We start from the raw sequence: 14,455 nt of genomic DNA on the forward strand, positions 1-14,455 counted from the left end.
CCGGCACGCCGGCGGCCCTCAGCCCGCGGCCCGGTGGCCTGGCCTCGCCGCCCTCCTCTGTGCGGGTCCTGCGCAGTTCACACGGGGCCATGCGCTCCCGCCGCAAGCCTCGCCTGAGGGCCAGGGGGTCGCGCTAGGCAGCAGCCACGAGCAGCGCGCGGCCCCTTTAAGACGTGCCCTGTGGGAGCAGGGCCGTGACGTCATGGGCTGCGGGAGGAGTCAGTGCGCAGCCGCGGCGCGGGGGAAGGCGGGGCGGCCGCTGACTGACAGGAACGCGGCGGAGGCTAACTCCCGAGCGCCCCGCGCAGACCCCGCCCTTCGGGCCCCGCCCTGTTCCCAAGCCCCGCCCCTCCAATGCCCCCCCCCCCCCCCGCCCTCCGCGCACTCCCCGCCCCGCCCCGCCCTCATGCCCGTCCCCTCCCCAGTGCCCGCCCCGCCCCCCGCAGGCCCCGCCCCGCCCCTCGTACCCCGGTTCCACCTTCCGCAGGCCCCGCCCCGCCGTCGCCCCGCCCCCGGCCCGGGCGGGCCTCGCCTCTGCTCTCGGCGGCGGTGGCGCTGCGGGAGCTCCGGCGGCCGCGAATCTAATGGCTGCGCCCGGGCCGCGGTGATCGCGGGCGGAGAGCGACGGGCGCGGGGCCGCGGAGATCGAGAGCGAGCGCGGCCGGACCCCGGCCCGGCCCGGCCCGACCGGCCGAGCCCGCGATGCGCCCCTGGGCCGGCCCTCGGCGCAGCTGACGCCGCGGCGCGCGGAGACCCCGGCCGGCCGGCTCCGGAGAGCGGCTGCCCCGGCCCAGGCCGCGATGGCGGGCAAGGCGGCTTCTCCGGGCACCGCGGTGCTGCTGGTCACGGCCAACGTGGGCTCGCTCTTCGACGACGTAAGTGTGGCGCCGGACCCGGGATCCCGGACCCCCGGACCGCGGACCCTGAGCCCCGGGACCAGGATCTCGGTCCCGAAGCCCGAAGTCCCAGGACCCAGACCCCGAGTCCTGAGCCCTGGGACCCCGGGACCCGGGCCGGATCCCTGGCACCCAGGCAGAGACTTGAGCGCTGGACCCGGGAGCCTAGCCCCGTCCCTGGAATCCTGGTCTCCAGGTCCAGCCTTCAAACTCCATGGGTTGAACCCGGAGACCAGTCCCTGAGCCCAGGTCCCTAAATCCTAGTCCTGATCCCTGTCCACGGTCCCCAGTCCTGACTCCAAACCCCAGTTCGAGGGCCCCACACCCTGTACCCAGTGTTGACCCAGGAAGCTTGACCCTGAACCCTGGGTTCCCAGACCCAGCCCGTGTCTCCCGGGCCCCAGTGCCTGACTTCTGGCCGCTGACTCCCAACTCTCTAGTCCATGGCCCTGGCCTCTGCCGGTCTGCCTGTCTCCCTGCCTAGCCTGTGGCTGCCCCCAGGTGTGGGCGCCCTCATTTTACCTTGTAACTTAGTATCTCTCTAGTTCTCAAACAAGGGGCTTCTGTTGAAAGCCTGGAGGACTTTATGTTTCTTGCCTGTTAAAGAGAAAGATGCGAGAAGCTTTTCAAGGCCAGAAAAAGGATGCCGACTGTCCGAGGCCTTTACCTTCTGGGGCCTCCCACCCGGCACCGGAGGCCACTGGGAGAAGAGTCAGCCAAGGCCTGGTGCTCCCCCGGCTCCGGAGGCAGGCCCAGGCTGACCTAGTTCACGTTGTAGCCGCGGTGCCACCCCGCTGTTGGTACTTACACTGCCAACCCAAATAAAGCAGAATGCGGCTCCAAGTGGCGTGCTTGTTTAAGAAAAGAGGGTGATGGCCCAGATGGAGCTCCAGGCAGCCCCGCACTACACCCCCCCACCCCCACGGAGATGAGCGGTGGGGCGGCCCCTTGACCAAGCAGACCATGGGGCAAACATGCCTTCCACCTCTGCCTTCCTTTGCTGGCTGGCAGGGAGCTTCGGTGAGGTGTTTCTTGGGCTAAGTTCATGCACAGGCGAGGAGTGATTTTATTAATCAAAGGTGGGCGCTACTTTTGTGTTTTTCTGTTTTTAGCTTCCAGGCCGGCGTTCTGTACTTCCCTGCTGGGGGTGACCTGCTTGCCTCTGGCACGGACAGGACAGCTTTATCTAGTTTCACGTTTGATCATTTTCTACAAAAGTGCCCGGTCTGGGTGTGTGTCTGTATATTTAGCATTCTATTCTTGGCTTTCCAGTAACATCCACTCTAACATGGTTTTACTCAGATGATTCAGATCCGTTAGCTGTGGCTTCAGAGCCTCAGAAATGTCAGGAAAATTAAGCACGGTGGGGTATTTCAGTCTCAAAGGGAAGAGAATTTTGCTGTGCAGACGTTCTTCCCAACAATTTTCTGACCCCGAGCTCTAGTGTTTCTGTTGTGTTTCAGCTGTGTACACACGCTTCCCTCCATGGATGTTAAAGTGGCTCACTTGGTTTACTTTTGGTTAGCACCAGCCTCTCTCCGACTTCCCATTCTTCTGAAAGGCGGCGTGGAGCGCTGCATCTTGTTTGTATCGTGAAGGAACCTTTGTTTTGGTAAGCCGTGCACAGGTTAATTCTGCTCGGTGGCTTTCGACTCAAGGGCCAGGAGAGACGTGTCTGTCCTCACCCACATCTTTCTTAACGTGCGCAGCTTGGCTGAGGACCGTCCCTCCTCAGCGGCGTGGAGAAGCAGGGGTGGGTGTGGACCAGTCCCCCGGAGCCTGGCCGGGGAAAGCAGCCGTTGCCTGAGTAAAGGACGCTCTGACTCTTCGCTTCGTGGGAGGCCTCAAGAGGGCTGCTCCATGACTCTGTCTTGTGTGGCGTGCGCCCTGCGCACTGACGCTGCTCAGACGGCCCAGTTTCATCATCTGGAAACCAAGCTCCGCCGTGTGGCCGGGCCGTGTGGTGGGCGACACCGGCCCCCTCCTGGGGGACGCGGGTGGGTGGGGATGGCCCTGCTGGGGTGGGGGACGCGGGTGGGTGGGGATGGCCCTGCTGGGGTGGGGGACGCGGGTGGGTGGGGATGGCCCTGCTGGGGTGGGGGACGCGGGTGGGTGGGGATGGCCGTGCTGGGTGGGGGACGCGGGTGGGTGGGGATGGCCCTGCTGGGTGGGGGACGCGGGTGGGTGGGGATGGCCCTGCCGGGTGGGGGACGCGGGTGGGTGGGGATGGCCGTGCTGGGTGGGCACGGTCTCCTTTCGTGCTCAAGCGACAGGTGGCTGTGTTTGCTGGTGCAGCCCCGTGGGCTCCCCTGGCTGCCCCTCCTCGTCCAGCAGTGACCCCGTGGAGCACTGGATGTGGACTTCCACGTGGCTTGGCCCTAACCCCCTGCGAGCTGCAGAGCGTCCTGTCTGTGGTCGGCTGTGTCCTCGCATGCCCCCCCGGGCTCCGTCGGGTCTCGGGTGGCTGAGCATCTTGTCCCCTACGGGCCCTTGTGTTGCTCCCCACTGTGCAGTGCTACACACCTGGGGGTGGGCAGAGTCCATAGTACAGTGGTTCTCAAACTTTTCCCGCTTAATTATGGAGTGCCCGAAGAGTCCTCGGTCAGCCCCCGCCGGTCAGTCCAGAGAGACCGAGGATGGCGGAAACTGAGACCGCTGTAGGTTCTCTTAGAAGGAAGATGTCCTCGCATGTCACAGCCCTGGCAGGCCCTGCCGGTCGCGCGGGAGGTGGTGGGATAGAGCGTGAGCCCTCAGGTTGTCCTGCTGTGGACAAAGCTGGGACCTGCCTCACCCCCGGACCCAGGGCCTCCATCCTGGCTGGGGGCGAGCATGCAGCAGGGGGCTGCCCCCCGCGCCCCAGGGAGCCCAAGGCTGTCCGCAGTCGCCTGTTGGGCTCCTGCTGCCCCGAGCCGCTTGCTGGCAAGACCCCTCACCTGACTGCTTTGCTGACTTTAGACGAGCGAGGCTGCTAGCTGTTGGTTCTTTACGTGGTGGGCTTTTTTTTTTTGCTAGAAGTTAGCTGGGAAGGTGGATTCCTGCAGCTGTGGCTTCAGAGCGCGGTCCCACCCTTACATGGTAAGGCTGCTTCTTGGGAAGGAGATGAAGCCAACAGCGGGGTTCTGAGAGCGCGGCTCGCTCTTGGGTGTCTGCCTGGAGCACCGGTCCTGCTGTGCCTTCCCGGCCGCATCAGCCTTGAGCCGTCTCCCACCTCCCCCTGTCTGCTTGGGAGCAGCCCTCTCTGTGCCCGGACCTGGGGCTGCCGCCGGCTGTGTGTTGGGGTCTGGGAGCCCCTGCGCCGGGCTGGGCGCCTCATTCACCTGTGCGTCTCCCTCCAGCATCGTCTGTTTGCCCTGTAGCCCCATTCCCATTCCGTCCTGAAAGCCCCTTGCCCTGGGTCCCCCTCCAGCTCTGTCTCCGCCTCCCCAGCCCTGTGTGCAGGGGGCCCATGGGGGCCTCATGCAGGGCCGGCCTTGGTCCCAGCCCTCTCACTTGCTCTGATGGGGGGAGTCCCCCCACTTCTTGGAGGAGCTGCATTTGGTGATGGCTTCACCAAGGCGTCATTCACGTACATGGACTTCATTCCTGGGAGGTGTACAGCCCAGCGGTTTCTGGAGTCACACAGCTGTGTGACTGTCCCCACAGTCAGCGTAAACTTGTTTTCTGGAAAGGACACTCCGTACGCCTTAGCTGCCCCCTCCCCCTAATTGCCGCCGTCTCCCCAGAAGCCCCCAGCCCTTGGTCAGCACCTGTCTGCTTCCTGTCTCTGTGTGTCTGCCTGTCCTGGGTGTCTCGTGAGTTTGTAAGAGCAGCTGGCTGGCATTTTCAGAGCTCAGCAGCTGGATGTCAGCGTGTCCGTCACTCTGGTGGCCAAGGACCGCTCTGCCGTCCGGCCGTTTGTCCCCTGCCGGCGCTGGGTGTCTGGGCGGCCTTCCATGCACGTTCTGCTTCTCCTGGGCCCGTTCTTGGGACAGGGGTCGGCCGGGCCTGTGTGACTCGCGCTGAGCCTTTTGAGGAACTGCCGGCCATTGTGCAGCATCGTGCGCTTTTCGTCCTCGCCAGCCCAGCTCGAGGGTTCCGATTTCTGCTCATCCTCCAGCGCCCAGCGTCCCCCGTCTTTTCTCCAAGTCTTGTTCTGGGCCTCTGCCCCGCCTCCCAGGATGGCATGCCCGCTTCACGGGAGCTCGTCTCTCGGGACTCTGGTCTTTCACTAGCTCTGTACACGGACGCCCAGGAGGTAGGAGGAGCCCCCAGCCCCAGGGAAGGGCCAGAGCATTTGGCCAGAGCTGAGGACCGGTGGCCAGATCTCCTCGAGGACGGTGGCGTGTCTCAGTTTCAGAGGCGGTGCTTCCTGCACTGTCCCTTCAGCCCCAAGGCCCTCGAGGGCTGTGGCGCTGGCCAGGGTGAGGCTGAGCCCCGGGCCTCTCTGCAGACCTCTCCGAGCCCCCGGCAGCGTGGGGACGGCTGTGGGGGAGAGACGGCAGCGGGAGGTGTCTCTGCGTCCTGGCTTTGCTGCCTCTGACCTGGGACCTCCGCGTCCTTCCCCTGTGGGAATTTTGTTTGTGTGCCCGAGTTTGGGTCTCTCTGTAGATGGGGTCCCACCCGGCTCCAGTGTGGTGGGGTTCAGCCTGGTGGGGTTTCGGGGTTGCTCCCCCAGGTCAAGAGGCCGTGCCTGCACTACACACCTCCTCGTGGCCTCAGTGAGCCACGGTCCCACCGCCGCGGTGCGCCTGGGGTCTGCAGCCCGTCGTCTGTCCACAGGCGTCCCTGCCCCCTCCGTCTGCCGCCATCCCTGGCTGGCCGCCGGCGCGCATGGTCACCTGCGGCCTTTCCTCATTCATCGGCACTGCAGACGCTGGGGGAGGCCGGAGGCTACTGTGGCAGAGATGCGGCTCAGCTTTAACGTCTCGGATGTTTTGTGTTTTGAACCCGGTGGCGTGAGCCCTGCGGGGCAGCTGGGGGAACAGCCCTGAAGGATGGGGTCCCGGGGCGTGTTCACACCCGCTGCCTCTCAGGCTGTGTCCCTCCGTGCGGTCAGGCTCTGGGCCCGCCTCGTGTGCTCCGTTGGCACGTGGACCGAGCCTTCCGGGGGAGGAGGGGCTGCTGCTGCTGACCAGGGTCATCTCAGGTGGACGTTTGCTTCTGGGAAGGGAGCTCCTGCTGGGGGTGATTCCACGACGTGTCAGGTCTGATTCGGAAGTTACAGAACTCAGACCAGGCCTGCCCCCAGGAGACATCCCTCGTTTAGGGAACCCGCCGTCTGACCCAGGAGTAGGGATGAGGAAGCAGGGAGGCTGCCTAGGGGAGGGGGCGAGCCTTGCTGAGGAGCCAGGGCAGAACAGCTCCTTCAATGTGGACCCCCCAGTGCCTGCCCCGGTGGGCAGGGGCGGGAAGCAGGGTGGCAGCATCTGCTGGGGGGTGGGCCCCGTCCAGGAATGGGGTCCTATGCAGGGGGGTCAGCATGGGGCTGGGAGGCTGGTCTGAAAGGCAGTGGCGAGTCTGAGGGGCGTCTCAGCCCCACGCTCTGTGTCTCCTGGGCCATGGCCCTGCTCGCTCTGTGTCTGCGGGGCTGGGGCCCCTTCCCACCTGAGTGAGTTTCAGGGGGGTGGTCGTGGGCCCGGGGATGGGGAGGGGGAGGGGCGAGACTGTGGCGCGTTCCCCAGTGGACACGGACGTGGCTGCCTCAGTTAATCGGGGCCCGGGGCGCTCTGCTGATGAGCCTGAGGGTGACTAGACATGAGCTCTTGTGCTGGCTGGGGTGGGCGGTGCGCCCCGAGAAAGGCTCTGAGCTGCGGGACGGCCCACCCCGGAGGACACAGGCTCTGAGCTCGTGGGACACGGGCTCTGAGTTGCGGGACAGCCCACCCTGGGGGACACGGGCTCTGAGCTGCAGGACACGGGCTCTGAGCTGCGGGACAGCCCACTCCCGGGGACACTGGGGGCCTCGCCCTCGGCGATGCGTGTGGGTGAAGGGCCGCTCCCCAGTGTGGCTGAGACGCGGGCCGGCGCAGGGCTGCAGGCTGTCGCAGTGACGAGAGGCGTCACCCACGCTGTTGCTGTGTGAGGGTTTCTGTGACTCCGGAGTTGGAGGGTAGGGGTCGCCCGCGTGTTCCTGAGCCTGTGGGGACCTTTGCCCGTCTGGGTGAGGCTGGGCACATGTGGGCCTCTGTCTGGGGAGCATCCCGGACTTCCTGGGGTCTTCCCAACCCTTCTTCAGTCATGGTCTCTGCATCCACTTAGTTCTGGTGATGAGACCTGTTTTCTAAAACAAACCAGGTGCAGCAGGTTTCTTTGGGAGATGGACATGGCGCTGGGGCAGGGGTCCCCTCGGGTCACTGTGTGTGCAGGGATGGGGACGGTGTGGGGCTCAGGCTGCACTGCGGGAGGATGTGAGAGGGCTGAGCAGCGAGGGCCGCGGGGTGTGGGGGCGCCCTGCACCTGACCCAGGACGCCGCCTGCTCAGCGCCAGACCCCGAGCTCCTGGAACGGGTCGGGGTGGGCGGCTGTGCACACGGCGAGGGGTCCTAACCGTCAGGGACGCACACGGCGAGGGGTCTTGACCGTCCCGTGCAGGGCGAGGGGTCCTGACCATCAGGGACGCACATGGCGCTGCCCAGGCTCACGGAGCTTTGCTTTGCCTTGAGTAAGAAGCCCAACCGTCTTGGGAGTGCGGCCATGGGTCAGCGTGGGTCCTCGAGACCCTGGGCCGTTTGTGCCTCAGGCAGGGAGGAGGGACGGTGGCGCGGTGGCCGCCAGGGGTCATGGGGCGACGGGGTGCCCGGCGGGTGTGGGGCCCTGGCGCTGCCCGGCCTGTCCCGGCCGTCCCCACGAGGCCTCGGTGGGCGGCAGCCTTGTTCTCGCCCGTGTCCCAGGCTGGGTGTGCTCAGGCTTCCTGGCGGGCCCCTCACCACGGGTGTGGCCAGCAGGACGTCCCAGCATGCTCACGCGCTCCTTCCCAGGGGCCCCTACGCGTGACCCTGGCTTGCGCCCACACGAGCGCCTTCAGCTGCACCTCCCCTCCCCCAGCGGAACGCGTTCTCCCATCTCTGTGCTTTGGCATCAGTCCAGGAGTCCCGGCCCCTGGGGTGGCAGACATGCACCCTCGGCACAGGTCACTGCCCAGCTCTCTGCTGCCTTCTCTGCCCCCCATTAATTACAAGCTCCTGGGCTTTTGTCATGTTTTAGGGTGATCGGGCCTGCTGGCCTCTGACCAGTGGTGCGGGGCTGGGTTTGGGGTCCCGCCCCAATGGCCGTGTAACCAGACTTGCAGCCAGCCCGCTGGCCGGCTGGACCCTGTCAGAGCTGGTCGGGGGCTGAGCTGGGGAAGGCAAGTGCCCCCTGCCTGGCACCTTGTGGGCATCAGGGCCCAGTGTCAGAGCTGTCCTCGGCGGTCGGTGCACAGGTGTGGCTGTCAGGGCAGACGGACTCACATTTCCGGCAGCTTGCCCTGCGAGAGTGGAGCCCTCGGTCTGAGAACAAACGTTTGCCGCCGTGCAGCGGTCCCCACCGTCCAGCCTGAAGCCCAGCCCTCCTGGCCGCCTGCGGGGCTGAGCCCCCAGCTGCTCACCCCCCAGCTGTCGTCACTGAGGGTCCCACGGCTCGGGCTGTCTGGGGCCCTCCTGCCGAGCGCTGCTCTGCTGGCTGGACAGACCAGCCGGCGTCCGACAGGTGCACAGTTTGCCACGTTTCACGGGTGGTTTTTGGCAAACTGTTGACTGTGTGGACAGCAGCGGCTCCTTGGGGGTCACCCTTCTCACTCCCTGGGTTGGGGGGGTAGAGGGAGCCAGAATCCCCCACGAGAGGCCTGCTTCGCCTGGACAGCAGTGGGTTACGACGGGGGCGCCCCTCTGAGCAGTGTCTTGTGGGGGCACGGGGCCACCGTCCGGGGCTCTGCTGTGGCCAGGGGTGACGGACAGCACCCCTCCCTGAGGGGCTGGCATGCCGGCCGAGTCCCGTGCTCTGCCAGGGGGTGGGCTGCTCAGTCTGTGCGAGGGGAGGGCTCAGGCGCGCCCCCTCCTGCTGACCCCGATGCGGGACGCACTTCCCCAGGTTAGGGGCTGACCCCCACGCCCACCCCGCTGCCTTCTCTCCTGGCAGAGGGGCCATGAGCCCAGCGTGGCCTCGGGTCAGCTCCCACTGGCCTGCGGGTGCCTCGCCTGCCCCCGGGCACAGGGTCCCTATGTCCGTGCCCGTCTGGGCTCGAGGGCGGGGAGGGCAGTGTTGCACAGGGCCACAGCGTGCGGTCAGGTGCCCGTGTTTCCGGCCACTTGGTGCTGGAAGAGCAAGAGGCGGCCCTGTGGCCTGTGCCGTCCCCTTTAGGAACAGCGTCTGCCTCTGGTCCCCGGGTGGGGGCAGGTGTTCAGCTCCGAGAGGCCTGCCCCCAGCCCAGCCCGGCCTCTTGCCGTCTGTGTCTGACCCAGTGGTCATTTCTGCACGTTGGGCCTCTGCAGAGGTCTGTGGGGTACGACAGTCACTGCTTGGGCCTGCGTCCCTGGGGAGGGGGCTCAGGACCCTGTGGTCCTCCCAGAGGGGCTGCTCTGGGGACCACCTGGGCTGGGCCAGAGGCTTGAGACCCCCGCTCTGAGCACCTGTCCTGCCTTCAGGGGCTTCGGGGCAGCTTCCGCATGGGTGGTGGAGAGCTGGGCAGGGGCGCTCTGGCCCCGCGGTGAGCCCGGGCATGGGGGGCAGCCCCGGCTCTAGCCATCAGCACTGCCAGCACCCTCGTGGGCTCCTCCCGCAGCGTTGCTGGGGCCCCTGCCCTGGGAGACCGCCAGGAAGGGCCGGGGAGGCCCACCGTCCCGGTTTGCCTGCTGGCGTCCCGGGTGCTCTCCCCTGCAGCGTCTCTTTGCCCAGGGCTTAGCTGGGGCGCCTCGGGGGCACGCGCCCGGTCCAGCGCAGGCCGTCCACCCCTCTCCACAGGGCGGAGTGCGACTTGCGGTGGCTGTGCTGGAACTCGAGGTGACGCGGGCTTGTCTTTCTGTTGGGCTCACTCTGTTAAGAATGACATCTGTCCAAGTAACCAGCAAGCTTGTGGGGACAGCTGTTTTGCTTTTGTTTTCTCCTCCATCCCTGTCGCAGTTTGCAGATCTGTTGTAACTTCCTGTTTTTGCCGAGGCGTTGCTTCCCTCCCGGCCGCCTGCAGGGTGAGCGGCCCAGGCGGGGGTGGGGGCGCAGGCCAGCCGGGACGCTGTCGTGGTTATCAAGGCAGCTGGCAGGACACGGGGCATGTGGCGGGAGCTGGCCGGCGGGGCGGACACAGGGCTGTCTCAGGAGAGCAGGTGGCGGCTCACCTTGGTGGCCGAGCAGCGGCCCCCAGGACCTCGGCCTTGTGTGCGTGGCCCTGGGGACACGGGGGCTGCAGGGGGCACGGGGCAGGGGGTGCGGGCGGCCCAGGGCTCCCGGGCCTCGGGGCCAGCCTCCGCCGAGCGTAGGTATGCGGTGACACCAGCCCCTCAGAGGCTCGTCTTTGAGGACGTTTAGCGCAGCTGCCCACCCAGGGGAGCTCACTGGGCACCCTGCAGGTGTGCCCCTCCCCCAGCCGCACTCCCACCAGCCCGGCCCCAAAGCCCGTCCGGGCGTCTCTGAACTGGTGGCCTCTCGTGAGCTGCCCCCGGCCCGACACCCCTCATGCCTGCCCCTCCCGTCCTTGGCTGACGGAGCAGGGGTCTGTGGCCCAGGGAGAGGCCGGACAGGTGGGGCCTGGGGGGGCAGGGTCTGGGAGGGGCGTTCTGAGAGTGGGAGGAGTATTTGGAGGAGGTTGCTGGGGGTCCCGAGGCTCAGGGTCCGGGAGGCTCTAGGAGCCCACAGGTCCGCCTGCATATGGCCTGCGGGGCCGGCGCATCCCCCGGTCGTCGCCCTCTGGGGCCAGGCTCCCGACGCCCTTTGCTTACAGGGCAGAGGGCGCGCTGACTCGGACCCCCTGGCTCATAGCTCGTGCTCGGTCCCAGGCCGCCCTGGCTGCTGAGTGCAAGCCGGAGACCATCAGGGACCTCGGCAGTAACTCGCTCAGGCGACGCCCTAAACACAGAGACCACAGAGCGTCTCCTGGGCTGGGATGCAGGGCTGGGTCCTAAAGGCTCTGGGACATGGGAGTCAGCCGGCGAGCTCAGGCAGGGTGGCCGCTGGGGCCGTTGTGGGCTGGAGCAGTGCAGGAAGCGGGGAGCCGGCGTGTGAGGCCACGTGGCTGGCGTGGGCTGGCCTGGCCCACGTGGGCGGTGAGCTGGAAGCCGGCGCTGCAGGACCGTAATGGTCTGTGCATCTGATCACGCCAGGCCCAGGGCCCTGTAGGGGACGCGCGGGGCCAGGCCTCAGTGTGGACAGTCGGCTCCCTCCTCCAGGGAGCTGCCTGTGACCCGTCTGCGTGTTTAACAACTGATACGAGTCGGTGTGGAAGGGGAGGATGCGGGGACTCAGACCCGGGAGGGCGCGCGCTCTGACCGCTGAGGGGTGCTGCTGGAGACTGCCAGCCCCTGGAGGTGCGCCAGGTTCAGGGGATCCCTCCGGAGGGCTGCCCAAGGAGCCCAGGGTGGCAAAGCGGAAGCACCAGTGTGTGGCCTCTCCACTCAGAAAGCTGGGAATTTGTCCTAGCTTCCGGGGAAATTGACGTCTGTGCGCCGTGATGACCCTGAGAGTTTGTTTTTCATAAGGGCAGTCACGTGGCAAGCCCCGGAGTACCCCAAAGCGCCTCCTCTGCTTTCTGCAGGGTGCTGCCTTCTAGCCACCAGCCCAGACGGACCCCGGGGAGATCTCAGTGTTTTGGGCAGCTGCTGCGCCACAGACCTGTGCTGTGGACACAAAACAAGGTTCTGATGATTAGTAAGAGAATGGAGTCCTCACTGCCCAGCGGAGCCCGCCAGGTGGGGCCGCAGAACTGCGCCCCTGTGCTGGGTCTGCTTCTCTGGAACGGGGCAGGCGGTCGCGGTGCCCCGTCCAGAGCCTGGCTGCGTGTCCGTCCGTGTGTCCTGGCGAGCGGAGCTTGGGCGAAGGCACCTCCAGGCCAGTCCTGCCTTGTTGGGGACGGGCTGCTGAGTCCCTGGGCCTGGACTCGAGCTTCTGGACTGTTTGAGGTGGAGCGGGGCCCGGATGGCGCGTCCCCGCAGCCCAGCGCCCTCTGTCGGCTGAGTTCTGTGCGCTCGCGGGCTCCCTCCAAGATCCACTCCGCCAGGGCCCCGGCCGAGGCTCTTCCTGTCCTCGTGGGGTCCCCATTCCCGGGAGGTGCCAGGGCCCACGGCTGCGTGACCTCGCAGGGAACAGGCACTCAGCATCCCCAACGCGGAGCCTCTCCTTGCTGCCCCTTCAGCCCCAGCCTGGCACCCTCAGGCCCCCGAGTGGCCTCTCCTCCTCTCGGGGTCCCTTAAGGACCTGGTGAGCTGCTGCTGAGCCAGAGCAGGTGGTGGGGTCCCTCCTGGCTCTGGAGGAAACCCGCTCAGCACGCCTGGGGTGCTGTGCCCTGGCCTTTGTGCTTGCTGTCAGGCAGGCGCCGCGGTGGCTCCCTCCCGCGTGGCCCCTTAGGCCTGGACCCCCATCCGGTCTCGCCCCCCAGCTGCGGCCCACGTGTTGTGAAGGTTTCCCGCCGTGGAGGGCCCGTCATTCTGCCGGGAGGTCTGCACTGGCTGCGTTCACTCGTTGTTACCATCATCTATGGAGGACAGGGCCGCCCACTCCAGCATTCCTACCTGGAGAATCCTGTGGACAAAGGGCCGGACGGGCTACAGTCCATGGGGGTTGCAGAGTCGGACATGACTGAGTGACTCACACACACACGCATTATCATCCAAACATCGAGACAAGCTTCAGACCCTGCGTCCCGCTCTTCCTGAGCCTGCCACTCAGCCTGTTGACGTGTTCTCCAGGCTGAGCAGCCGCCACACGGCCCCGCCCTCGGGACACTGTCGGCGGTCACTGCCCGCCCCCCACCCCAGACCCTCGTCTCCACTGGTCCACCCCTTGTCTGTGGATCAGGCTATTCTGGACGCTTCCTGCACACGGCTTCGGACACCTGATCTGACTGCTCTTTCGTATCCGTGGTCAGGGCTCATCCACGTCGTGCGTGTAGCAGAATCTGCCCCGTTCACGACTGAGCGCCACCTCGCAGAAGCGCAGACCACACTCTGTCCGTCCAGCAGCTGATGGACGTGTGGGTTTTATGCATCGTGTGGCTGCGAACATTCGTGTTTAAGGTTTTGTGTGAACATGTTTTAGATTCCCTTGGGTATGTATCCAGGCGTGGAGTTGCTGAGTCACAGGATAGCCGTGTATAGCTTCTCGAGGAACTGCCAGACTGCTTCCCGGAGTGTCTGCACCGTTTTGAATTCCCACCAGCAACACGCAAGCGTTCCGGTTTTTCCACATCCAGAAACACTTGTTTTTATTCGCCTGTTTGAGTCCAGCCGCCCTGCTGGGCGTGCAGCGCATCGATCTGCGTTGCCCTGACAACCGATGATCCTGAACGTCCCGCCTCCCCCTGCCATGTGCCTCTTGGGTGTTTGTTTGTTTGTTCACCTACTTTGGAAAAGCATTTATTTACATCTTTTGCCCGTTTACAATTTTCCTTAATTGTTGAACTTTTCTGTGCACATTCTGGTTGTAGATTCTTCTCACACACACGATTTGCAAATGTTTCTCTCGTTCTTCGTGCTTTCTTTTCACACGCTTGGTAGGGTCTTTTTGAAGCCCTAGCGTTCCAAACATTGACGAAGTCCAGCTTGTTTGTTTTTCCTTTGGTTGTGCTTCGGATGTCACATGTAAGAAGCTGTTGCCAGGGGGAATGTGAACTGGTCCAGCCACTGTGGGGAAGTGTGGAGGTTCCTTATGAATTAGAAGCAGAGCCACCTCGGATCTTGCAGGCCCACTCCTGGGCACGCACCTGGAAAAGACAAGAGCTGATCAAGCAGAGGCCTGCGCCCTGCTGTCAGTCACAGCGGCAGTGTTCACAACAGCCAAGACACAGAGGCAGCCTGCGTGTCCACAGGCAGATGCGCGGATAAGGAGGGCGTGGTGAACACGCACATGGAATACTGCTCAGTGTGAAGAGAACGAGCGAACCCCCTTTGCAGCAGCAGGGACGGACCTAGAGAGAAACACACTGAGTGAGTAAGTCAGAGAAACACACGTGTCGCTCACATGTGGGCCTACAGTGCGGTGCAAGTGAGCCTATTCATGAGACAGAAACAGACCCACAAACACAGAAAACAGAGCTACGGGCTACGCAGGGCGGAGGCGGGCAGGCGACTCGGGAATTTGGGATTAACAGGTGCACACTGCCGAACACAAGGCTTCCCGGTGGCTCAGCGGTGAAGAACCCGCCTGCAGTGCAGGAGACTCAGGAGATGCGGGTTGGATCCCTGGGTCGGGAAGGCACCCTGCAGGAGGGCACGGCAACCCACTCCAGTGTTCTTGCCTGGAGAATCCCGTGGACAGAGGAGCCTGGTGGGCTGCAGTCCATGGGGTCGCACAGAGTCAGACACGACCAAAGTGACTGAGTATGCACTGCTGCTGCTGCTGCTGCTAAGTTGCTTCAGTCGTGTCCACTCTGTGCGACCCCAGAGACGGCAGCCCACCAG

At 65.2% G+C, this 14,455-nt stretch overlaps 1 protein-coding gene across 3 annotated transcripts in view; it reads left to right on the top strand.

Moving 5' to 3' along the window:
• Nucleotides 1-496: 496 nt before the first annotated feature.
• INPP5A (inositol polyphosphate-5-phosphatase A) overlaps nt 497-14,455 on the top strand; it is a 145,310-nt gene continuing 131,351 nt past the window's right edge. Inside the window, exon 1 of one of the 3 annotated variants that reach the window (XM_070781150.1) lies at nt 497-875. In XM_070781150.1, coding sequence (XP_070637251.1) covers nt 801-875 — 75 coding nt within the window. In that variant the 5' untranslated portion in view covers nt 497-800. The remainder of the gene's footprint in view (nt 876-14,455) is intronic. The other 2 variants (XM_070781148.1, XM_070781149.1) reach the window with 2 other exon arrangements.

This window comes from Bos indicus, chromosome 26, assembly GCF_029378745.1.
Source record: "Bos indicus isolate NIAB-ARS_2022 breed Sahiwal x Tharparkar chromosome 26, NIAB-ARS_B.indTharparkar_mat_pri_1.0, whole genome shotgun sequence".
Taxonomy (NCBI): Eukaryota; Metazoa; Chordata; class Mammalia; order Artiodactyla; family Bovidae; genus Bos; species Bos indicus.